General features: G+C 37.8%; 1 protein-coding gene across 1 annotated transcript in view; it reads left to right on the plus strand.

The window, feature by feature from the left end:
• Positions 1-27602, plus strand: part of CCDC178 (coiled-coil domain containing 178) — a 379230-nt gene that overhangs the window by 84438 nt on the left and 267190 nt on the right. The window contains exons 10-12 of the mRNA XM_070361801.1: positions 2336-2431; positions 2581-2717; positions 11330-11513. Coding sequence (XP_070217902.1) covers positions 2336-2431; positions 2581-2717; positions 11330-11513 — 417 coding nt within the window. The remainder of the gene's footprint in view (positions 1-2335; positions 2432-2580; positions 2718-11329; positions 11514-27602) is intronic.

Consider the following 27602-nt stretch of genomic DNA (forward strand, 5'->3'; position numbering starts at 1 on the left):
GTGGCTCCCTTTGGTGGCTTCCCAACTGATGGATTTCTCCCTAATAGATTAATATGATATTCAAGATTAATATGAGCCTATTATTATATAATAGACTCAGACTCATTGGTAAAGAATCCCACCTGCCAAGCATGAAATGCAGAAGACCGGAATTCGATCCCTGAGTCAGGAAGACCCCCTGGAGACGGAAATGGTAACCCACTCCAGTATTCTTGTCTGGAAAATTCCGTGAACAGAGGAGCCTGGTGGATACAGTCCATGGGGTTGGAATGAGTCGAAAGAAACTGAGCACGCAAGGCTATTATGAACCTGGAGGGAAGGATTAGGACAAGTTCAAACGCACAAAGCTCACACCTCTCACTCAGATTAAACTGTTATCTTAATAGGTGCTCCCCATTTGCTGCAAGCCTTCTTTCAATTTTCAAAGTTCTGAAAAAGCTAATTTTGGCTTTTTTTGAGCCAGATTTCTCATTACCTTTATGGAGAAGAGCTTTCAGATGTTTTTAATCCACCACATCCACCGATATCCTTCATGAGGACTAACTATATCTCAGATTTTTCTCAGTCTTAACTTCTCCTTCAGTGTTGTTTATGTCGTCTTTTGCCACACAACTTTTGTAAAATATGCCATTGGATACATCACAAATCTTGGTTTGTTTGGAGAGGTAACATTCTCTTTCAGTCCAAGATTATGCAAATAGAATCATATTGTTTAATTTGTACTGTTTTTGTGTTTGTATTTAGGTTTCCTCAATCTGAAATTTATGTTTGTTATGAAGTCAGTTGAATGTGAAATAGAAATATCACTTTTTTTTTCTTTTAAACAGAAGTTCTATATTATTCTAACCCATTAATTAAATAACTTCTTTCTCACTGAATTCAAATACTTTAAAAAATGAATTCAGATTGTGAGGCTCTAGTTTTTCCTTCTTTCTTTATTGCAATGCCAAAAATAAATACTCCTTTAATATAGTGGTATTATAAGATGTTTTAATATCTGGTAGCAAGTTTCAAATATTCTTATTTTTCAGATACCTCTTGTCTAGCTTCACATACATTTCTTCCATATGAATTTCATTTCATGAAGTTTCAAAGGAAATACTCCTTTTTATTTTGTCTATATTAATTATGGGATAACTGACAGTATATTAAACATTTCTATGAAATGTTTTTTCTTGACATGACGTAGTGACTAAACAATAACTGCTACTGCTGCTGCTAAGTCGCTTCAGTCGTGTCCGACTCTGTGCGACCCCATAGATGGCAGCCCACCAGGCTCCCCCGTCCCTGGGATTCTCCAGGCAAGAACACTGGAGTGGGTTGCCATTTCCTTCTCCAATGCATGAAAGTGAAAAGTGAAAGTGAAGATGCTCAGTCATGTCTGACTCTTTAGCGACCCCATGGACTGCAGCCTACCAGGCTCTTCCATCCATGGGATTTTCCAGGCAAGAGTACTGGAGTGGGGTGCCATTGCCGTCTCCGAAACAATAACAACAAGCTTCTAAATAAGAATTTTTGTTTGCTGTATTATAGGTCCTCCCTTTTGTGTTGAATTTATTTCCAAATATTATGTTTTTGAGAAAAGTTTTTAAATATTGTTGTAATGCTTTTAACAGATTAGTACCTTTGTAGGTAAACACTATTAATTCTCTTATGCTATCTCCCCCAAATTTATTTATTGTGATCTTAAATAGAATATTTTACCTTCCTAGGTATTCAATCATACCATCTAAAATTGAAGGCATATATTCATATTCAGTATTATACTAGTAACATTTGGTTTCTTTATCCACTTGGATTTAGCTAAATTTCACAAAACATGATTAATAACAGTGGTGATGAAAGATAATGTGGCCTCATTTTTGAGTTCAGTGGGCGTGGGTTCAGCATTTTATGATTTATTTTGATATTACATGTTGGTTCTTTATATTTGGGTATGTTTTCCTTTTGCTAGGTGAAAAATTATGGAAACTAGTGAGTTTGTCAATGGCTTTTTGTGGCATTTTGGCCATCTTCATGTTATTTTCTTCTTTAATTTGTTGATAGGAGTATTGGCAATTTAAATTTTCTAATTTTTATCAATTCTTAAAAGTAAAATACGTTCTATCTTATCAAGATTAATTATTCATTTTAATACTGTTAGACTTGCTAAATTGTATTTGGAATCTTGCATCAGTTTTCATAATGGAAACAGCCTGCATTGTTATTTTATAATATTTAAATTAATATTTAAGTTACTGTAGTTGCATAATTTGAAAGATAATTTATTTCTTACTTTACAAAAGAATGGAAAGCACCACAACTTATTTTGTGTATGTATGTATTTTTTCTTTAGCTAGATGATTTGAAAAGGCTTTATGATCAACTACACTGGAAGAGAAAAATTTATGAAAGTGAATATTTGGAAGTACTTAATAATTTTTATGCCACGGTAAGTTGATGTTTCCATATTTCCCACTAGAGCTTCATTCTGTTTTCCCAACTACTATCTTACACAACTAAAAGTAATTTCATTATTACACATTTTTTTTCTTTTTAAGTTATGTAAACATGTATAAATGATTCTGTTTTTTTTTTAAGAAATCAACATGGGATACTGAACTTTCTAATATTGCAAAGGATTTTTCTGATATTTCAATAGCATGTTCTCAATTGGTGGAAGAAAATAAAAGACTCAGTACTGATATTGACACTGTACTAGGTTATATCAATGACAGGTAATACCGCCAATATGCTTTTCATTCTTATGTAACATATCTAATATGTTAAATATGATAAATGACTTCATCTTGTTTTCCTTCATTTGTGGGTGGTGTAATGGTGTTTGTGTTTATGATTAACTCACATTTTATTTCTATCCCAAGTGTTGCTCTTTAATCATTCTGAATCCCTTTAGAAAAATTAACATAGTGAAAAAATGATCTTATAAGAAGTTTTACACTCATTCATATCACTTCCTTTTAACATGTTCTCTTATACTCAAAAAATATTTAAAATATGTCTAATCAATCTCATGATCTCCTTCAGTCAATACTCAATTCTTCCCTGAAACTGATAAACTAGATTTCTTGGCTCAAAAACCTATGAATTTTCTTGATTCCTCTTTTTATTTCAACCCTCATAGTCAACATGTTAACAGGAAATGTTCCACATACTAAATAAATTTTTAATCTGTCTAGTTCATTCTACACCAGAAGAACTTTGGTACAAACTGAACTTATGATGTTTTCCAAAACTGGTTTTGTGTAGCATCGGTGGTATAGTGGTGAGCATAGCTCCCTTTCAATGCTGATTTTCCTGCAGTAACTATGTTCCCTTTTTAATGCATTATCTACATTATGGTTAGTGCATTCTTTTTTTCTTCTAATTTTTAAACTAAATATGATCCATTTCCCTCCATACTTACACTGATTTTAGCAGGGTGAGGGGACAAAGGTCCCACCTTAATGTATCCCACAAGGTCCCTCAGTAGGCAGGTAGGCCTGGTTCTGCAACACAAGGTTCATCCTTATTCAGTTCAGTTCAGTTCAGTTCAGTCGCTCAGTCATGTCCGACTCTTTGCGACCCCATGAATTGCATCCTTATTACTTGGTTCAAATATAGTGTCCTTACTTCAGCTTCTCCTCCTTGTTACTTTTTTTTCTCCAGCCTCTAAGGTGTTTTCATGCTAATTTCTTTTCAATAAATGCTATTCCTTTAACTTCTACTTAGCAAATTGCTGTCGATCCTGAAGATTACAGCTGAGGAGTCAGTTCTGGGAAGCCTTCATTGATTGTCCGGTTAAATCCAGTTCCTCTAGTATGTGTGTAGATGGCACATTTTCTCTTCTGCTTCATATCACTTGTCAAATTTGCAGGGGTTTTGTATGTAAATATTTGACTGATGTCCATCTTCCTTAACAAATGGTAAGACATAAGCCATGGCCATATTTTCTTCATCACTGAATCTTCATCATCAAGCATAGTTCCTGACCCATACTATGCTGCTGCTGCTGCTGCTAAGTCACTTCGGTCGTGTCCAACTCTGTGCGACCCCATAGATGGCAGCCCACCAGGCTCCCCTGTCCCTGGGATTCTCTAGGCAAGAACACTGGAGTGGGCTGCCATTTCCTTCTCTAATACATGAAAGGAAAAGTGAAAGGGAAGTCGCTCAGCTGTGTCCGACTCTTAGCAACCCCATGGACTGCAGCCCACCAGGCTCCTCCATCCATGGGATTCTCCAGGTGAGAGTACTGGAGTGGGGTACCAGTGCCTTCTCCCCATGCTATGCTATCCATTATTAATTATTGAAAGGAGGGGAAGCGGAAAGAATACAGAGAGGTGATGATGATACTGGGCAATTGTATATGACGTTTGATACGATTTCTTTGTGCTTATTTTATCTTTGGATGATAGAATGAAACCGTTTGTAAAATTCATCTGTATGTTAAACATACTATTTTAAAGAAAGCAAAAAGAACATTGTTTTTTAAAGGATAACCTAAAATTGTAGCTGTATACTTTATTAAGAAAGAGAACCAGAGGAGAAGAAAAGTCTGAAAAGTTGGTAAGCTAATGACAAGACAGCTTTGGAGGAAAGGAAAAGAGTGTGAGAGTTAACTTCGTTAGATTATCCAGCAGTAATGAGCATCCGCCAAGACTTAGTGGTTCGTGCATGCTACATCGTTTGTCATGTCTGACTCTGTGTGACCCTATGGACTGTATGCTGCCAGGCTCCTCTGCCCATGGGATTTTCCAGGGAGGAATACTGGAGTGGGTTGCCATGACCTTCTCCAGGGGATCTTCCTGACTCAGGGATCAAACCCACGTCTATGTCTCCTGCATTGGCAGGTGTGTTCTTTACCGCTAGCGCCACCTGCGAAGCCCAGTGGTATACAAGTATAAAGGTCTATTTCTCATTCATACTGAAGCCGAGCTGTGTCTGCTGTGTGTGCTTCATGTTATCTCTGCTTCTTAGATCCAGGTGAAGGATCAGATCCTTCTAGGGCATGTTGCTTTGGTAGCACAAGTACATTAGTGAGATCACTCAGTGGCTCTACAGCTTCCATAAAAGACGAAAAATTTTACTTCTGTTCATACTCCATTGACCAAAACAAGTCATATGGCCAAGTCCAATGTTAACCAGGCAGGAAGTCTAATCTTAAAAAGATAGATAATGAACTATTGGGAACACTAGTACAGGAAGTGGGAATGTAACCATGGTTATAGAGAAGAATTTCCATTATGCTTGTTCATGTAATACCTTAAGATGTCACTTACTACTTTCTTTTCTCAAATTTGTATCTGAAACTTAAAATTAAATCAGTGATTTTAGCAGCAGATTGAGAAGAAGCAATGTTGAAGAGAGAAGTGGTGAAAGGTTTGCAGAATGAAAGAGAAATTGAAAGATGTGCAGATAAGATCATAGCTGCCATGTGTCTAAGTAATGTTTGAAAAGAAGAGAAAACAAAGGACCGAGGCAAAATGTGATCACATAAATCAGCAGTTCATATGTCACAGAAGTTCTTAGGATAATCTTGTTTTTGCAAGTCTCTTACTGAGATAGATAGATGCAAAAATACTCATTTCCAAATTTCATTTGCTTTACTTCCAAGTCTTCTAAATCATTTTATGATTCTTTGTTTTTTTGCAGATGTTTAAAGCTTATCTTTCGCTTCTTAAACATGATATGAATAGTGATTTTACAATCTATGTCTGATAATGTAAATATGTGTAATTTTGTCATTTGCTTCTGTATCTTATTCTTCTAGCTGATGCTTTTGCTGTCTCTTACCCCTGTGTTCTTGGCTATCTTTAATGTGAGTTGTCCATTTTTTTTTGGAAACTATATGTGGGAAATATAGTTTCCCACTATTTGCATCTTTGTATTTTTGAGAGTGGTTCTGCTTTTCAGTTTGTTTCCTTGGATATGCCCAAGACTTTTTTTTTTTTTAATTTCCCAAACTATGATATTCAAAGCTCCATTTTATCAAATTTCCAGGGCATTCAGAGCAAAAGCATCTTGTATGATCTTTTTAGCAGCTTGATTGTAATGCATATTTAGTGTAGAGAAGAAAATGTAAAATGTACAAAAACAGACTGAAAACCTAAAATCATGTCAATAGAAGTAATCACTATTAATATATTGCTATTTCTTTCTTGATGAAACTGTGTGTTCTGATTTTATTCCCATCATGGTATAGTTGAATTCTTGTCATATTGTTATACAGATTTCAAATACATCATTTAAATATCTAAATATCTATACAAAAGTCATATTATATGGGTGAACCTTAATTTTTGTGAGAATTACTCTAATATTAAGATTTTATTTTTATGATTTATTTGAAATATATATGATTTTTTGTTTAGAAATATTTCTTAGCATCATTGCTATTTACAAATGTTAAATAGATTTATAGGAAAAGATTGGCTGTAATACTTTGAAGTTCCTAACACCTCTCTAAAACTGCTTTCCAGACTCTACCACTTATTGAAGCTGAGCAGTACATGAACTTGTTCTAGTATGCACCTATGCTAACATGAAGATATTAATTAAATAATTAAGTATATGATCTATTGTTCCTATATAGTCCATTTATTAAATGGAAATATTAAAAGATAGATGCAATTTTCAAGAAATTTTGTTCAGTACTCTGTGTATAACAAATATCTGCAAGACCTTTCAGTGATGATGATGGTATATGATTACTTACCTTGGAGTAGCAGTGCATAATTTAATAATTTTGTCTTTCACATAAGCCAGCATCCATTTACCATGGCCCCCTTGTATCTGGGACTTTTGATGTGAGCACAAAATTTTACTTGATTGCTTACTCACATGACAGGCTTCAGCAACCCACGTCAAGGAAATAAACTTGTTTAAGATGACTTGAAGTTGATTCATTTGGATTTAGTTTGCTGAAGTTAACTGTGTGGTATGAATTTCTATACAGCCATTTTCTTACATTTAAGCTCTGTAAAATATTCTAAATACCTACTTCTAATGCTCTACCATACCTCAAGCAAGAAAATGCCACTGTAACTGCAGTGAGCCAAAGATGGGATTGATCACTGAGGGAAATGAGCAAAAGGCTATTGAACACTATAAAGACAGACTGATATATTTTATGAAATATGTTTATCAAGAGTTAACAGGATGGTAATTTATTTGCAGAGATAGCAGTTAGAATATGATTGAAATTGTTGAACAGCCTAGAATACTTAGAATGAGCCCTAGAATACTTAGGGTACTGTGTTTTTCATACTCGTGTAGCTATATCTTATCAGCCTATTAATCTGAGTTACTTCTTAGGAGTAGAGATATAGAATATGATTTTTTAAGCATTTAGCAGCAAACTTTTGAATGAAAATGCTTAAGCTATTTTGGTTTTACTTTATTTTTTAAGTTTTCAGATATTAAAAGAGAAAATGGTATATGCCCTATTCAAACTTAACTACTCAGAGATGCATTAGCCTACTTTAGACTTTTTAAAAAGGGATTGAAATCTTGCAAGTAAGTAGCCCTTCCTGTTTCTGTTCTCTCCCTGTTCAGAAGCAATCAAAATCTGAATTTGGTCTCTATTAAAGTACGTATTAGAACTCGGATTCTCAGTTCTTAGACCTCCAGATTCCTAACCATCTTGTCTTCTACCTCACACGAACCATCTTGTCATTTCCAACATTGGAGTTACCTGCTGATCTTGATTTTAAGAATCCACTCCCTGACAACCAGAACCTGTCTCTTCAGCTTACTTCCTCTCGTACTATGTCGCTGCAGCAATTATATGACCCTTTATGATGATTAATCTCTCATCCCTAGTGTATTTGTATATCCCCTTCTTGTCTTCCTTCCTTTTATATACAACCTACTTGTAATCAAAATAAGCATTCATTTAAAATAACTTCCAAAACTTTGTTTCTATGACCTGAAAGTATATCTTTGAACTAAACCAGGATCCTAACAGTTGATTGTGGCTAAGAAAACACAACTGTGCTAACTGTCATCATGGGTGGATACTGGTTTGGTGGACCCTAAAAGGTTATACAGGAGAAGGAAATGACAACCCACTCCAGTACTCTTGCCTGGAAAATCCCACGTATGGAGGAGCCTAGTAGGCTACAGTCCATGGGGTTGCAAAGAGTTGGACACGACTGAGCGACTTCACTATCACTTTCAAAGGTTATAGAAGGCGAAGCCTCTTTATGAAAGAAGGAGCATAAAATTATAATACAGAGGGCCCGTAGCTATTTTAATGTCTCTTGACAGAAGATAAATTATATTAGAAAAGGAAAAATAGAGAAAACAGTCTTATAGACTGTTGTGGTTATAATATCTCATTTTTGCAAACTTAACAAAAACATATGACCGTGTAAAAATACCATTAGGGGCACTCAAAGGACTTTTTAAGGGCTAGGGGTCAGTTAGAGGCCCTCATATTTAAGCTTCATTAACATTGGAATACATTTGCCCTTGAGTATAACTTAAATTCTATGACTATAAGTCTCAAGCGATATTTAACACACCAAGAAATTTCTAGACACTTCAGTTTTTCTGACAACTGTTTCATATCTTCTCATTCACCTCAATCCTAATATGCACATTACCTCATTTTAAGCTAATAATCTCCCATTGTAATTCATAAAGAACATACATGCAATTAAATGGGAATTACCTTTTCTCTTACCAACCTATTTGCATCTGTCTTCACACATTCTGATACAATAATGGACGACTCTTCTGTACAGGCGGAAAAAGCAACGGCACCCCACTGCAGCACTCTTGCCTGGAAAGTCCCATGGACGGAGGAGCCTGGTGGGCTGCAGTCCATGGGGTCGCTAAGAGTCGGACCCGACTGAGTGACTTCACTTTCACTTTTTACTTTCATGCATTGGAGAAGGAAATGGCAACCCAGTGTTCTTGCCTGGAGAATCCCAGGGACGGGGGAGCCTGGTGGGCTGCCGTCTATGGGGTCGCACAGAGTCGGACACGACTGAAGTGACTTAGCAGCAGCAGCAGCAGCTTCTGTACAGGAGTGCTCACTACCAATGTACTTGCCACATGGACGCTATTCTCGCTTAATACACTCAGAGGCTTGACACAATTTTTTCCTCTTTTCCATGAATTATTGTTATTTTTCTCTATTTTAATACTTTATTAACATTGTATAATATTGCTCAGCTTATAAAAAGCAAACACAAGATAAAGCAGAGCACTGCATCCCCAAAATGCCCTTCCATTCTTTGTGAGAAAAATCTTATTCAAATAGACACTGCTGTTTCCATAAACTCACACCTCAGTTTCTATTCAATCCATATTCATTCAAACAAGGATTTTCTCAAGGTATCATATTCTAGATCTGAAGTGATTTTTTCTCATTAGTTTGAAAGTATTATTCATTTTATTCTTTCATTTAATCTTTAAACTATTGTACACATGTAAGGTGTATATCATGATGATTTGAATGTACATAAGTGAAAGTAAAGTTGCTCAGTCTTATCTGACTCTTTGCGACCCCATGGACTGTAGCCTACTGGGTTCCATTGTCCATGGGATTTTCCAAGCAAGAGTACTGAAGTGGGTTGCAATTTCCTTGAATGTACATAGTGAAATGATTATCCCAATCAAGCTAACTAAGACATTATCTCATGCAGTTACCTTCTGTGTGTATGCGTGTGGTATGAAAGTGAAGGTCACTCAGTGTGTCCGACTCTTTGCAACCCCATGGACTATATAGTCTCTGAATTCTCCAGGCCAGAATACTGGCTATTGAGATATACAGTCTTAGCAAATTTCCTGTATTTAATACAGTATTATTTTTACTACTATTAATTATAATCATCATGTTTTACATTAAATCTGAGCTTACCTGTATTTCATTTAGTTTTGCTTGATAAGACATCTGATGATATTTGGATATCATTTCTTTGTAGATAATCTGTTTTTTTCTGTCTGGGAAGTTTAGAATTTTCTCTTCATATTTTCAGAGTTCTGAAATTTCACAGTCGCACACACATCTACAGGGGTGTGTGTTTCTGGGTGTCTAATATATCCAGTTTAGTACTAAGTGGGACTTTTCAATTTAATGACCCATCCTGGTTTTCAGTACTGGAAATTTTTCACATAAAATTTTGTTACATACACCTCCTATCATTTTATTTAAAATTTTTTCAGTGTTATTGAGGTGCAAATGACAAAATTGTATACATTAAAAGCATGAAATGTGACGATTTGACATACATATACCTTGTGAAATAATTACCAGACCTCAGTGACCTCACAGAGTTACTTTTTTGGTTTCTTTTGTAGTGGCTGTCCTTAAGGCCCTAACTGCTGCTTTGCTTTCCAGTTCCATTTCTATTCTACAAAAATGGTTACCTCATTTGTGAGTGTAACTATATATACTTTCTGTATTTTCTTATATTGTATGCCTCAGTGACTTGTATTTGGAACAAAGACAGTACCCAGTGTGGGCAGTAACTGCCATAGAACCTAGTGGACAACCGGTCTGTGGACAACTAGTATGGACAGCTAATATGGACATCTAGTGTGCCATCGGAGAAGGCAATGGCACCCCACTCCAGTACTCTTGCCTGGAGAATCCCATGGACGGAGGAGCCTGGTGGGCTGCAGTCCATGGGGTCGCTAGGAATCAGACACGACTGAGTGACTTCACTTTCACTTTTCACTTTCATGCATTGGAGAAGGAAATGGCAACCCACTCCAGTGTTCTTGCCTGGTGGGCTGCCGTCTGTGGGGTCGCACAGAGTCAGACACGACTGAAGTGACTTAGCAGCAGCAGCAGTGTGCCACAGAATCTTGTACTTCTCTGTGTCTTTGAGAATCTTACAGTGATATTAGTGTCTTACCTTCCTTTTTTCCCTACCAACTCTTTTCCCTTAGCTATTGGTTTTCTTTTTGAGAGTTTTAGTTGTTTTCTTTTGTTGAGTTTTGTTGTTTCTCTTTTTCATGGGCTGAATTTTTCTTGAATTTTATTATTCTTGGTAGCAATGTTATGTAGGATTAGAAAGGATGGGTGGCTATAGAAGGAAATCAGTGCTCTGAAATTTGAGCATCTTGGTTTGCCAAGCCTTTCTTATTAATATGCTTTTTCTCCTAATATTGAGCACAGCTTAACAATTAGAAGTAGCCTTCAGGAGAAGCAGGAAAAGAAATGGAATTTTGGGATGTATTTTTTCTCTTAGTTTAGATTAAGTATATGGTCATTTTGTATTTTTGGCAACATAAAATAAGATTTTGTTCCCTTTTATCATTATTAAATATATTTGCCTCAATATATCCTCTTTTGGAATATATCAATATTTATGCTTTATTTATTTTTTTTTTACAGTATAAGGAAAAAATCAGAGCTTGAGTCCGAAATCCAATCTCTGCTGAAAATGAGGTCAAGAAATGAAGAGTTTCTTAAACAACTATACAACGAAGCTTATAACATCGGTGCTATTTATCACCTAACCAGATTTAAAACAGAGGAATTAGAACAGAAAGTAGCAGAAGTGAGAAGAAAATTCAAGGTTTGTGTCTCTGTGTTCTTCTTAGTTATAAAAAGGGTAATGAGCCTGAACTTTATTGATTCAATATTGATAGATTTTCATTTAAACTGTATTAGTTTTTTTCAGAAAAGTCACTCCTATAAATCAGAAGAAAAATCAACTTTTCTTTAGAGGTCAGCCTTAATAGAAGAGAAATGGGGCTCAATGTAGCTAATCAACACTTGTGCCTACTCTTTTCTATCACCAACCTTAAACTAGCTGGATCACCAGAAGAGAGTGCTGCTTGGTTCAGTTTCCTCCTACATATCTAACATGTAAAATAGTTTCTGTCTCTGGCAGGAAGAAGGGATGATGGGAAGAGTACCTACATTAGACCTGCAAGTTATTAGCTTCCAGAGCACCAAGCGATTAGTTGACCACAGCGCTGTGAAAACAACTGCTTATAGACCTCAAATTCACTCCTAAGTGAGAGAGATGACAAATAGCCACTCCCTGCCACTTGAAATAGAGACTAGCAAAGTCAACTTCATTTTACCACACCTGAAGGACCACTTTAACAGGCTACTTTTGTCCACCACACATCACATCCGAACCTCTCCCATCTTTGACATATTTTTGGTGGGGGGTGGGTGGCTGTCCTGTGTCTTTGTTGCTGAGAGCGGACTTTCTCTAGTCGTGGTGAGCAGGGGCTGCTCTCAGTTGCAGTGCTTGGGCTTCTCCTTGTGGAAACTTCTCTTGTTGCAGAGCATGGGCTCCAGGGAGCACGGGCTGTAGTAGTTGTGGTGTATGTGGGCTAAGTTGCCCTGCATCACGTGGGATCTTAGTTTCCAGACCAGGAGTTGAACCTGTATCCCCTGCATTGGCAGGAAAATTCTTAAACACTGAACCACCAGGGAAGTCCTACAGCATTCTTTTTTTAATTAAAGATTTTGGTTATACAAGTATCTGTAACATGTAGAATCTACATTTCTGTCCAGGCCCTGTAGTAGAACTATTTTCAGTGAAGACTTTGTCTTGTGCTATCTAACCTTAGGACATGTAGATTGCCTTCCCATAAGTGGTTCTGTATTGAAAGATCAGGATTTTCTTCCCACACTGAGACCAGCTGTCCGGCTGACTTGGTGTGCTATGGCTTGTGTCTCGTCCCATGGGTTATTTATTGAATGGGATTCTAGTATCTTATTTATTCCAAAATTAGTAAATAAAAACTATATATAGCAAAAATTAATCTCAAAATTATTTTAGAAATGTGGCAGTGATTATGCTCTTTATAATTTAATTTTTCATTAATATGTGTGTATCTATGGCCATCGATTAATTTTTTCATTGAAACTGTCAGTGAAAATGCCATGCACTGATTTGGCCATTTAACAATGTTTTATTTTTTTCAGTTGACAGGAAACGCTTAATATTCATGTATTTGTCCCATAGCTGTAACAACCTACTTTAATTCTTCACATGTATTGCTTCACTAATCTGAGGCACTCACTTATTAAGAAGGTTGTTGTATTGAACTGTTTATTTTTTTCTAAATTTTCCTGATGCCATAAACTACAATTTGCAGGTTAAGTGCAAATTTGATTTGACTCCACTGTACTTGCTTTGCCAAGGCAAAGTGTCTCTCTGGCTAGATCAAGCAGAATTGAAGGAGTTGTTCATCAGATTCTTTATCACCCTGTGGTAGCTGAGAGATAACTAGACAGAAGTAACAGAATGAAATTACTCCATTCAGTAAATACTCCCTATTGTTAAACATGTCTGCTAATCTCTGAATTGAATATATATAGGACACTAAATTTCTGTGATGTATTTATGTGGTCAGAATGGTGGTAACTTAAAAGCAAATTTATAGCTAGTTCTTAGATAATTTGTATTTGTAGTAATTTATTTTTTACAATTTCTCCCTTTGTAATGAACCACTGTATTTCATTGACTAATTAAGGAAAGTCTATATAATCTTCTGAGTCAGGGCATCATGTTTTCCTTGCAGAAAATTTTGTGTATTTGTTGATCCTGGCCTGAAATTAGTCCTTAGTACATGTCTTCCAGAAATTAACTACAACCAAACCACCTCTGAGCTAGATTTGAAAAATAACCTTCTAGTGTCTTAGAAGTAGACTTTCTGAATTGTATTTTTCAAATGCATCATAAAATGCCCCAATAAGTTTTAGGCAACTTAGACTAGAAGCAACTCTGAACAATCAAAATATCTAGCAGTTTCTGGAATTTTCCAGCTGTTGTAAATGATTTGCCACAGTATTTCCATACATTCAATCCTAATAACTGGTCTATTCAGAAAAGACATGATTAGCCAAGTCCTAGTACTCTCACCTGGAAAATTTCATGGATGGAGGAGCCTGGTAGGCTGCAGTCCATGGGGTCGTGAAGAGTCGGACACGACTGATCGACTTCCCTTTCACTTTTCACTTTCATGCATTGGAGAAGGAAATGGCAACCCACTCCAGTGTTCTTGCCTGGAGAATCCCAGGGACAGGGGAATCTGGTGGGCTTCCATCTACGGGGTCACACAGAGTCGGACACGACTGAAGCGACTTGGCAACAGCAAGATAAAATTAGCTAATAGTAATGGCAGATGAATCAATAAAAGGGAAAAGTGTGTTCAATTATGGTGTGACCAGAAAACCATCCAGTGTTATCTGGAGAATGTGATATTGTAAAAAATAAATCTTGAAAGCTCTCATCAGATGTTAAGAACTTCTTAACACTTCAGTAGAAGATTTCTTTGCAAGCTGCAGGAATTTGCAGGGCTTTTTGCTCAGACATATTGCAAGTTTGGTAGAAAAGTAAAATATGAAGCCACTCTGATTCCAGAATAAACTTATAGTGTTAGAACTAAGTGGAAACTTAGTAGAAAAGAAGGATGGCAGTAGAAAGCTTGACAGAGTTTTCTGCAAGCTTATTATATGCGGGTCTCTTTATACAAGTTAATTTAACATTCATAATTCTGTGTGGTTGTTTTTAATATGCTCACTTTGGAGTTATTAATACACTTATTTTAGAGTGATTTGCCAAACTAGCATGGCTTTTAGGTAGCTGTGGTGACTTTGGGGACAAGATCTTCTGATGCTGGTCTTGGAATAAACTAGTCAACCGGATACTAACTAAACATACACTCTGAACAACAAAGATTCAGTTAGGTTCAAAAATTCAAAATAACCATAGCAGGGATCATTTTTAAGACTTTGGGTTTTTTTAGGGTGGCATTAGGGTCACAGCAAAATTGAGTTGAATCACAGAGCATTTTAACTGCCCTAAAAATCTTGTATGCTCCTCCTCTTCATTCCTTTCCCAAAACCATGGCAACCACTGATCTTTTACTCCATACTTTCACCTTTTCCACATTGTCCTATAGTTGAGATCATGCAATAGGTAGCCTTTTCAGATTGATTTCTTTCATTTACTAATATGCATTTAAGGCTTCTCTGTGTGTTTTCATGACATACAGTAGCTCATTTCTTTTTAGCACTGAATAATATGCTACTATCTGGATGCCACAGTTTATCCATTCATCTATTGATAAGTATCTGGATTGCTTCCAAGTATTGGCAGCTATAAATAAAGTCACTATAAACATCCGTGTGCAGGTGTTTGTGTGGATCTGTGTTTCCAACTCCTTTGCATAAATACCAAGTAATGTGATTGCTGGATCTTACAATAAGAATATAGTTTTGTCTCAGACCAAAACGTCTTCCAGAGTGGTTGGATCATCTGTTTCTTCTGTGAATTTTGGAAGACTGTGCCTCTCAATGAATTGGTGATTATCTAGGTTATATAATTCTTAAGCAAATAAATGTACATGGGATTTGTAGTGATGTCTCTTTTTTCATTCTTTTCTTTTGCATATTTTGTATTTAATTTGCTGTTGTTTTTATAGATTTCTAAGGTGGAAACCTAGGTTTTTGATGTTAGATCTTTCTTATTTTCTGATATATGTATTCAGTGCTGTGAATTTCCTTCTTAAGTACTGCTTTTACTGCATATCACAAATTTCGGTAAATTATATCCCCATATTTATTTAGTTCAAAATATTTTAAAATCTTTTGTGCTTGATTCTTTGTGTATTATTTTAAAATGTGTTTCAGTTCAGTTCAGTTCAATTCAGTCACTCAGTTGTGTCCGACTCTTTGCAACCCCATGAATCGCAGCACGCCAGGCCTCCCTGTCCATCACCAACTCCCAGAGTTCACTCAAACTCACGTCCATCGAGTCGGTGATGCCATCCAGCCATCTCATCCTCTGTCGTCCCCTTCTCCTCCTGCCCCCAATCCCTCCCAGCATCAGAGTCTTTTCCAATGAGTCAACTCTTCGCATGAGGTGTCCAAAGTACTGGAGTTTCAACTTTAGCATCATTCCTTCCAAAGAACACTCAGGACCGATCTTCTTTAGAGTGGACTGGTTGGATCTCCTTGCAGTCCAAGGGACTCTCAAGAGTCTTCTCCAACACCACAGTTTAAAAGCATCGATTCTTTGGCGCTCAGCTTTCTTCACAGTCCAACTCTCACATCCGTACATGACCACAGGACAAACCATAGCCTTGACTAGACGACCTTTGTCTCTACATATTTTGGAATTTTCTGGTTATCTTTCTGTTATTGATTTCTAGTTTAATTCCATTGTGGTCTGATCACAGATATTGTATGATTCTGTTTCAAAAATTTAGATGTTTAAGGGTTATTTTTTCTTTTTTTAAATTGAAGTGTAATTGATTTACAATGTTGTGCTAGTTTCTTGTACAGTAATGTTCAGTTCAGTCGCTCAGTCATGTCCAACTCTTTGCGACCCCATGAATCGCAGCACGCCAGGCCTCCCTGTCCATCACCAACTCCCAGAGTTCACCCAAACTCATGTGCATCGAGTCGGTGATGCCATCCAGCCATCTCATCCTCTGTTGTCCCCTTCTCCTCCTGCCCCCAATCCCTCCCAGCATCAGAGTCTTTTCCAATGAGTCAACTCTTTGCATGAGGTGGCCAAAGTATTGGAGTTTCAGCCTCAGCATCTGTCTTTCCAATGAACATCCAGGACTGATCTCCTTTAGGATGGACTGGTTGGATATCCTTGCAATCCAAGGGACTCTCAAGAGTCTTCTCCAATACCACGGCTCAAAAGCATCAGTTCTTCGGCACTCAGCTTTCTTCACAGTCCAACTCTCACATCTATACATGACCACAGGAAAAACCATAGCCTTGACTAGACGAACCTTTGTTGGCAAAGTAATGTCTCTGCTTTTCAATATGCTATCTAGGTTGGTCATAACTTTCCTTCCAAGGAGTAAGCATCTTTCATGGCTGCAATCACCATCTGCAGTGATTTTGGAGCCCAAAAAATAAAGTCTGACACTGTTTCCACTGTTTCTCCATCTATTTGCCATGAAGTGATGGGACCGGTTGCCATGATCTTCGTTTTCTGGATGTTGAGTTTTAAGCCAACTTTTTCACTCTCCACTTTCACTTTCATCAACAGGCTTTTGAGTTCCTCTTCACTTTCTGCCATAAGGGTGGTGTCATCTGCATATCTGAGGTTATTGATATTTCTCCTGGCAATCTTGATTCCAGCTTGTGTAGTTTAGTAGAGGATACTAAATATAGTTCCCTGTGCTATACAGTACATTCTTTATCTATTTATATACGATAGTTTGTATCTGCTAACCCCAAACTCCTAATTTATTCCTCCCCCCCTTCCCCTTGGGTAATGATAATTTTTTTCTATGTCTGTGAGTCTGTTCTGTTTCATGAATAAGTTCATTTCTGTCATATTTTAGATTATACATATAAGTGATATCATATGGAATTTGTCTCTCTCTGTTTGACTTATTTCATTTAGTATTTAATTCGTACGTTCATCCATGTTTCTGCAAATAGCATTATGTCATTCTTTTTCATGGCCAAGTAGTGTTTTTTAAGTGTCACTTTTAATGCTATGTGAAAAAGACAATGTGTTATGTCCTTAGACTGTTCTAGGCCACAATAATATGGTCTATAACTTTAAAGTTTAGAAGTTTGTTAGTTTCCTTGAGTTTTTTTCCTCCAATTATTTCAAGCAACCCGGAACTTTTTTTAGTGAAAAATCTTGGCTCTCGCTTCAACTATTTGTTCATTTCTGAATCAAAATTTATAGACCCTTTATTTGACTAAAGTAAAAGTCAGAACCTACTGAGCAAGTCCATTTCAATTAACAGAACAAAGCTTTAATAAGCCAAAATTTGATTTGTGCACTGTACAGCTTCTATCCCAATTCCAGGTAAGACTGATGATATTTTTTTTTTTGCAGTTCTTAAGTTTATTTTTATTGGAATATAGTTGCTTTACAATCTTGGGTTAATTTCTGCTGTACAGTGAAGTGGATCAGCTATATGTATAATACAACCCCTCTTTTTTGGATTTCCTTCCAATGTAGGTCATCACAGAGTATTGAGTAGAGGGTTCCCTGTGCTATACAGTAGCTTCTCATTAGTTATCTATATATGTCAATCCCAGTCTCCCACCACCCCTTCCCCCTTGGTATCCATACATTTGTTCTCTTTATCTGTGTCTCTATTTCTGCTTTGCAAATAAATTCATCTGTATCATTTTTCTAGATTTCACATATATGCAATATTATAATATTTCTTTTTTCTCTTTCTGACTTCACACTGCATGACAGTCTCTTGGTCCATCCACATCTCTGCAGATGGCATCATTTAATTCCTTTTTATGGCTGAGTAATACTCCAGTGTGTGTGTGTGTGTGTGTGTGTGTGTGTGCAGATTTATCCACTCCTTCATTGATGGACATTTAGGTTGCTTCCACGTCCAGGCTATTGTAAACAGTGCTTCAGTGAACACTGGCGTGCTTGTATCTTTTTGAGTTATGGTTTTCTCTGGGTATATGCCCAGGAGTGCATTTGTTGGGTCATATGGTAGCTCTGTTTTTAGTTTTATAAGAACCTCTCTACTGTTCTCCATAGTGACTGTACCAGTTTACATTCTCAGCAACATTGTAAGAGGGTCCCTTTTTTCCATACTTCTCTCCAGCGTTTATTGTTTGTAGATTTTTTGATGTTGGCTCTTCTGACTGTTGTGAGGTGCTACCTCATTGTAGTTTTGATTTGCATTTCTCTAATTTTTAATTAGTGATGTTGAGCATATTTTCATATGTTTGTTGGCCCTCTGTAAGTCTTTTTTTTGGAGAAATGTCTACAGTGGAAAAGAGACAGTCTCTTCAATAAGGGATTCTGGGAAGACTGGACAGCTACATATGAAAGAATGATGTTAGAACACTCTAACACCATACATAAAAATAAACTCAAAGTGGAATAAAGACCTAAATATAAGGCCAGACACTATAAACCTCTTAGAAGAAAACATATTCAGAACACTTTTGGACATAAATTGCAGCAAGATCTTTTTGACTCACCTCTTGGAGTAATGAAAATAAAAATAAATGAGTGAGACCTAACTAAACTTAAAAGATTTTTCACAGCAGAGGTAGCCATAAACAAGATGAAAAGATAACCTTTAGATTTGGAGAAAATATTTGCAAATGAAGTAGCTGACAAGGGATTAATCTCCAAAATATGCAAACAGCTCATGACACTCAATATTAAAAAACAAGGCAAACAAACCAATCAAAAAATGGACAGAAGACATGATGGTATTTATGAAATGATCATATAATGACTATTCTGATATTTTTTCATTTACATTCTTGAGGGCTTATGTCTCTTATTGAAATCTAGAGGATATTACTTTTTACCATCTGCTACGGCCTCTATTGAATTATGAACTGATACTATGTCCTTGGCTTTTAACAAAGGCTGGTAAAAGTATGTTCAAAGTTGACCATTGGTACTTAGGTTTTTCATACTAGTGAGAAAGTGGTCAGACTGTTCAAAATGGTCAAAAATCAATGCACCTGGTTTACTTTAGATTTCAGAATTAAGAGAAAAATTTTCTTGATATAAATTTTATTCCTTCTCTTATTAATAATTCCCATGGATGGATGAGCCTGGTGGGCTGCAGTCCATGGGGCCGCTAAGAGTTGGACACAACTGAGTGACTTCACCTTCACTTTTCACTTTCCTGCATTGAAGAAGGAAATGGCAACCCACTCCAGTGTTCTTGCCTGGAGAATCCCAAGGACCTGGGAGCCTGGTGGGCTGCCGTCTATGGGGTCGCACAGAGTCGGACGTGACTTAAGTGACTTAGCAGTATTAATAATTAAGCATGCTCTAAAGTTTCATGTGTCCCTCTATTTTAAGTAACCTAGAAGCTCAGAGTCACTTGTGCTTTATTTTTTTAATTATTATTATTAATTTTTTTTTTACTTTACAATATCATATTAGTTTTGCCATACATCAACATGCATCCGCCACAGGTGTACACATGTTCCCCATCCTGAACCCTTCTCCCCGCTCCCCATACCATCCCTCTGGGTCATCCCAGTGCACCAGCCCCAAGCTTCCTGTATCCTGCATCGAACCTGGACTGGCGATTAGTTTCTTATATGATACTGTACATGTTTTAATGCCATTCTCCAAAATCATCCCACCCTCTCCCTCTCCCACAGAGTTATGCTTTAAATTGATAGCATAGTCACTCTTTATCTCTCTCTGATCACTATTTTCATTCTTTTTCTTTTGTCCCATTGGATTTTAGTTTACTAAGATTCTTCTCTACTACATTCAGAGGAGGAATACTTCAGCAAAGTTGAATGAAAGGAAGTCATTAATTGTTATATTGGGGCCTCCAATTATTGGTACCTGTTTACTGGGGTAAAGTGTTATGGTACAGATAAAACAGAAATAGAATGAAGGTATTTTAAGGCTTAAGTCCTTCAAAAGGCAACTAGGTGTTCCCTTAGTTAAGTACCAGTTTATTTTCCTGACACATGTATGTGGGAGTAGTAAATAGACCTGGAAGGTATGATATAAATAAAGCATATTGATGGCACAAACATTTGAGAACAAAATTAAACTTTATTTGACTTGTTGCAAAAACTATATGAAAATATAACTTCCATTCCTAGTCTACTGGATTAGAGCTTTGTTTGCCAGAAAAGAGGTGATGAATTAACTCTTTCATATTTCCATTTAAATCTGTGAATTTTGTTTCTTTTTCTCTCTTTTCAAATGGATATGTGATTTTGTTGAAAGAGTATAGGTTTTGGAGTTAAATGTTTCATAATTTAAATTCCTGTTCTGCTAAGTATTTGTTTTGAAAATATTGAGAATATTGCTTAACCATATTGAGCCTAGGCTTTTCATCTCTTAAATGTGTATAACAATACTTACATTGTGCCTTGTGTGATAAAGGAATAATATTGAATATAAAATGTTTCGGAGCCTGACAGATGATATATTTTCAAAAATATTAGGGATAAACAACTTAAAAAATATTTCATAGAATAGGGCTACTTTTATTTTTTTAGGATAATAGTCTTCAATAACTGACTTGCACTTTAACTCAAGTCTGTCTCCTGATAAACATGTAGATTCTACATAACATATTGAAAGTAATCTATTTGTTGAATGCTTAATTTGAATATCTCCTTCAGTCTACTACTTTGTATGCATTATCTTCTACTCTGACAGTAATTTTGTGAAAAAAGAACATGTTATGCCAATTTTACATAAATCAAAACTAATGTTTGATAAAGGCAAAGACATATCAGTATGCGACTCTCATAAGCTGCTGGAGTATCCAGCTCAGTATAAATTAATAGAACCTTTCTGAAAAGTTAATTTATCAATAATAAGTAAAGAATTTAAAGTGTATTCATATCTATAATTCATTAACATTATTTATAAAAATAGGACTTAAAATCACCAGATAACAAAGATAAACAGAAGCTATATAGATGCAATTTAAAGGTGTTTTATGATTAATTATATAATAACTGCCAGAAAATATGTTACAGGGGGACAAGAATTATTGTCTATTTTGTACACTGCTGCATCCCTAGGTCTAACAGTACTTAGAACAAAGTAAGTACTCAGTAAATTTTTATGGAAAGCTTGAGTACATATTTAACATACAGTGGGAAAATTTAAATACACAGATTTCTAGGTAATAGAATAATAGTTAAATATATGAGTACAAGGATAAATTGTGAGTTCATTTCATTTAGAATTTTTAAAAATTAATGAAAGTCCTCTTTTTTAAGTGGCTGAAAAAGAACTTATAAGGGTAATTTTAACCAAGATAGTATTCAATCCCTAGACCTAAAAACGAATGCACCAAAAGTCAAAATGTGTATCTCTGGCTTTACGGTTTCATTTTAATTTTTTTAGTTTTAAAATATTTCTACAAAAAGCACATACACCTTCATAAAAAATGGTAGATGAAATAGTACTGTTGTGTTTACTTTTGGATAGAACCAGGTTGGGTGAGCTGCATCCTGGACTTGCTTTAGGGTCCTGACCACCTAAAACTGCCCTAGCAATTCACAGCCAGAGCTGCCCTGCACCACTAACTCATCCCAGCCCACCTGCAGAAATCCCAAATTTTGCTTTACGGTTTTAATTCTTAAAGTCTATTTCTCTCTCTTCGTGTCTCATACCTTATGTAATGAATTCTACAACCTTCCTTAGTGCCCCTTTTGTCACTGGAAATAAAAGGGATGAAACATCCGTGATTATGAGCTTAGATCTATTTATGTTTAGTTTCTCCTTTCATTTTCTCTTTAAACATGGGTCTCTGGACTTCAGCTGTCCTTTCTGCTCGTGCAGAAGTCGCTTCCATTAGAATAGCTCTCTGCTGCCACCTGCTGGTTTCTGGCTGCTAAAGCCGGGCAGCAAGTCAACCACTGGGATGGTTTCAGCGTAGGCTCTTCCGAGCCTCTGAGATGCTGTCACTCGCTTTCCCTCAGCTTCTTTCAAACTCTTCAAAGCTATCTTTTTAATACATTTTTATTCCTTTTCTCCAAAACCATATTTGAGTAGTTGTGACAGAGACCTTATAGCCACGAAGTGTAGATTATTTATTGTCTAGCCTTTTACAGGGAAAGCTTACAGACCCTGGTCTGAAGCATGTAGGAAGAGCAGATGCAGGGGATATTCACAGCCCGTAGGGATGCGGGAACGTACCCACATGATAGTTGTGGAAGAAGCTGTTCTCCTGCAAAGCAGGGTAAGGCATTATAGAAGAGGGCGGCTGTGTTCAGTAGGTGGCCCAGAAGCAGAGAACCTTGGTGTAGGTTGACTGGAGTGTGAACAGAGTTGCTGGGTGGAGAACCTGGCTGAGGGCTGGAGGTTCCTCGCAGACCAGCCGACATCAGTTGTGCATGAGGAAGGGGAAATTAGTCAGAACCAAAACAAGGCTGGGAATCCCCTTTGCTTGTAAGCCCCTCTGAGCCCTCTACTGATAAAGCCTCACTTTACTCCAGCTGGCAGAAGAAAACTGTTCACTGTTCATGCACAAGACCCAGCTCCAGTATCTCAAATCAGAGTTAAGAGTGCAATGAGAGCTAAGAGACAGTAATTAGGAAACTGGCACAAATATACAGTCCACACACACACTTCTCTGATTTGGTTGGTTGCCACATGCTTGAGTTATAACACATTGCATTTGTTATCACTTTTAAATTCCCTTTAATCGTATAATGTCCCTTACACTTCTGTTTAGTTTGTCTCTCATTACACAGACATTTTTTAAGGAGTCAAGGCCAGTTACTTTGCAGAATTTCTCTCAGTGTGGATTGATCTTTGTGTTTACTCATGATTAGATTCAGAGAAAACACTTGTGGCAGGAATATTACATAAGTTATAATATTGTATCAATAAGACATATTACAAAACACACGGTGTAAGTTTGTCTCATAACCAGTGACAGTTGGTGTTGTGGTTCAGTCCCTAAGTCGTGTCTGACTCTTTGCCACCCCATGGACTGTACAGCATGCAGTCCTCCCCTGGCCTTCACTGTCTCCCAGAGTTTGCTTAGATTCATGCCCATTGAGTCGGTCATGAAATCTAACCATCTCATCCTCTGCCGCCCTCTCCTCTTTTTGCCTTCAATCTTTCCCATCTTCAGAGTGTTTTCCAGTGAGTCAGTTCTCCACATCAGGTGGCCAAAGTGATAATAGTGATAGTAAGTTTGATCATTTGGTTAAAGTTGTGGTTTATCCATCCTCCTGCTATAATTAACAAGTACTCAACTGAGTGATAATCTTCCCTAGTAGCTCAGATGGTAAAGAATCCGCCTACAGTGTGGGAGACCTGGGTTCAATCCCTGGGTTAGGAAGATCCCCTGGAGAAAGGATAGGGTACCCACTTCAGTATTCTGGCCTGGAGAATCCCATAGATTCTCCATAGAATCCCAGTCCATGGGGTGCCAAAGAGTTGAACACAACTAAGCGGACTTTCATTTTTACTTTCAACTGAGTGATATTGTAAGAATATGGAACTGTTTCCAAAAAGTTCACCCAGTGGACTTAGCATTCATTGATAATTCTTGGTTGAATTATAGGTGTGAAATGATGATGCTTCTGGGCTTTCATTCCCTTTACTGTACTTTGGCAGTTTGAAAAACCAAAAAGCCTGGCCTGGGTTGGGCTGCAGAGTGCATTCCTGAGAAAGGCAGTCTGCTTTCAGTGCTTATCCAGTTACCCATTTCCCTACATCTTGGGGAAAATGTCCTGTAGGCTTTGTTTCATTCTTTCTCCTCAAGATGCTGTTTATGAGTGAGAATCTGTGTGATAGCTGGATGAATCCCAAGTTTCTCATTATATAGAAAGACATTTTAAAAACATATTTTTAAATGTGAAAAGCCCTGAAATTTTACAATTCATATCCCAGCCTAGGGACTAATTTTTGTTGTTGTTGTTATTTATTAATGCATTTGTTCAATAAGTTGTTCATTCAATAGAGATTATGTGCCAGACAGAGGACTAAAAGCTGAGAAGAGGAGGTGGCTTAATTCAGAGTGCTGTGTAGTAGCCCAGGCTTCAATGTCAAGCAGCTTGGCATTGATACTTGTTGAATCTTAGTCATGTGGCAACTGCCATGACATTTGTGACCTTAGTTTTCTCATCTTTGAATCGTAGGCCTGGCATGCTGCATTCCATTGGGTTACTAAGAGTCAGACATGACTGGGTGACTGAACAACAACAACAGTTGTAGCTAAGTCACTAAATGGATATGATGACTCATATACACGTGTGTGTTGCACGAACACATACACACACGACACACAGGCAGCCCTCACTTTCCGCAGCCTCAAGTTAACTGAAACTTGTGCATCTCTGATCATTTTGCAAGGTCCCTACATGGATCAATAGGGGTGCCTAGATGACACCACCCTTATGGCAGAAAGTGAAGAGAAACTCAAAAGCCTCTTGATGAAAGTGAAAGTGGAGAGTGAAAAAGTTGGCTTAAAGCTCAACATTCAGAAAACGAAGATCATGACATCCGGTCCCACCACTTCATGGGAAATAGATGGGGAAACAGTGGAAACAGCGTCAGACTTTATTTTTGGGGGCTCCAAAATCACTACAGATGGTGACTGCAGCCATGAAATTAAAAGATGCTTACTCCTTGGAAGGAAAGTTACGACCAACCTAGATAGCATATTCAAAAGCAGAGACATTACTTTGCCAACAAAGGTCCATCTAGTCAAGGCTATGTTTTTCCTGTGGTCATGTATGGATGTGAGAGTTGGACTGTGAAGAAGGCTGAGCGCCGAAGAATTGATGCTTTTGAACTGTGGTGTTGGAGAAGACTCTTGAGAGTCCCTTGAACTGCAAGGAGATCCAACCAGTCCATTCTGAAGGAGATCAGCCCTGGGATTTCTTTGGAAGGACTGATGCTGAAGCTGAAACTCCAGTACTTTGGCCACCTCATGCGAACAGTTGACTCATTGGAAAAGACTCTGATGCTGGGAGGGATTGGGGGCAGGAGGAGAAGGGGACAACAGAGGATGAGATGGCTGGATGGCATCACTGACTCGATGGACGTGAGTCTCAGTGAACTCTGGGAGTTGGTGATGGACAGGGAGGCCTGGCGTGCTGCGATTCATGGGGTCGCAAAGAGTCGGACATATAAAATATTCTAGGAAATTCCGTGGGATACAGCATATTCTCAAAAAAATGGTACTTAGGTGATTAAATCTGGGAATCTTTTTACAACTACTGTAGCTCATTGTCGTTGTCCAGTCTCTCTTTTTGAATGTTTTCAATGATAAGCAATCAGTATTTTGCTAAGAACACTACACTCTGGTTCTTATGTTAAGCCTACAGTAATTCATACCCATTTTAAAAGCCTACAGTAATTCATACCCATTTTAGCCTGCTACTGTTTTTTTTGCAGTGACATAATCCATGCTGCAGAATTTAAAAAGAAGCATCTCCCTAGTGTTCATAACCTTCTAAGCAGACTCTGTTTTAGAGCCAGGTGTCATGTCACTGGAGCCTTCCCAGCTGGCAGTAATGGTAAAGAATCCGCCGCAATACAGGAGATGTAAGAGACATGGGTTCAATCCCTGGGTCGGGAAGATCCCCTAGAGGAAGGCATGGCAACCCATTCCAGTATTCTTGCCTGGAGAATCCCACGTACAAGGGAGCCTGGTGAGCTACCATCCACGAGGTCGCAAAGAGGTGGACAGGAAGCAACCTAGCTTGCACGCGCACATGGCCTCACTGGCAGATTGGTGTGTCTATAACACAGAGTCTCATTCGATTCCTCTGTCTGTGGAACAGGTGGCTGAGTTACAGAGTCCAGCAGTCCAGTTGCTTAGAAAGCCTAATGGAAAAGCAGACTTCGCAAAGGAAGAGACAGGGCAGTCAGAAGGCTCTGCACTAAATATTTCAGTCACATTGAAGGATCCTACGTATCCAGGCGTCGCTGAGATCCTAAGGCAATGAAATAAAGTCCCTGGGCTCTCTATGTGGATTAGCATCCTGCTTCCCATGTGTGCTAGATTTTTGCATTCTGGTAATTTATATAATCTGTCCCAATTTTCCCATTTGCAAAAGGGGACAATACTAGCGATTTCATGGATTTCGTTGTGAGGTTAAAACAAACTCTACATAGTAGGCAGGTAATAATACTTTGCCTATAAGTCTTAGTAGCACTAATGATAGCTTTATCATTGAGGGGACTCATGACAGAAGCTTCATGGACGTAACTGCCCAGATTCTACTTCAGAAATCAGTTGTCACTTTGCTTGAGGTCATTCCCCTTCCAGGTGCAGCAAAGCTGGGGGCCTGTTCTTGCTCCAGGACACCCCATGGTGTTGACCAAGATTCTTGTTGGGGATGCTTTGTATTAAGAGCTCAGCCTATGTTTTTGCTTAATCCTGCATCATCTCTCATCTTCTTTCTATTTTTCCCATCATGCCCCCTCTCCAGTCCAACAGGAGTTGATTCCAAGTACACGCCTTGATAAGAATTCTGCACTCAAAACCCCACCACCTCAGAGTCAGCTTTACAGGGAATGCTTCTTGTGACAACAGGAAGGGATGACAAATAGGTCCCCTCACTCAGATGTTGCACTGTGGCCTGTGTGCACCTCTGACCCTCAGAGCTCACCTTAATGTCAGTCTTAGGCTAATTCTCGGGTTCTTGAAGGTCATAGTAACTTGGTAGCTCTCCTAGGAACTGGTCAACTTCCCAGCATTTGGCCAGTGCCCGGATGGACAGAGTATGCTTTCAGGAAGGGGGTAGTACCGAGGGAAGGGCTTGAACATCTGGCTGGAAACATGCCCTGTGGCCGGTGGAAGTTGAAATCGGCAGCCCAGTCAGTGACAAGGACTGGGTTGGCCAAAAAATCCATTCGGCCATTTCCATACCATCGTCCAGAAAAATCCGAATGACTGTTTTGGCCAACCCAGTAGTTTCCCTTCTGGTGACCTGTCATTTGACCTTGCTCTGAGTCATGGAGGTTTGGGGGCATGGTAGAAAGCAGAGCTTAAAGAGTTCCCTGAGAGGCGAGAGTGAAGCTCCAGATGTTGTCTTGCAGGAAGTGCATGTTGATCCACTGGTAATAGGTTGAGTTGGTTTTGTATAGAAATACAGGTTTCAAAATTTGATGGGACTCTTCCCTTCTTTTCAAAGAAATGCAATTGTTTTACTCTTGCATCTTCAGACTTCTAGCCTATTTTATTATAATGTCTCATATACT

The sequence above is a fragment of the Bos mutus genome, chromosome 24 (assembly GCF_027580195.1).
Source record: "Bos mutus isolate GX-2022 chromosome 24, NWIPB_WYAK_1.1, whole genome shotgun sequence".
In the NCBI taxonomy this organism is placed as follows: domain Eukaryota; kingdom Metazoa; phylum Chordata; class Mammalia; order Artiodactyla; family Bovidae; genus Bos; species Bos mutus.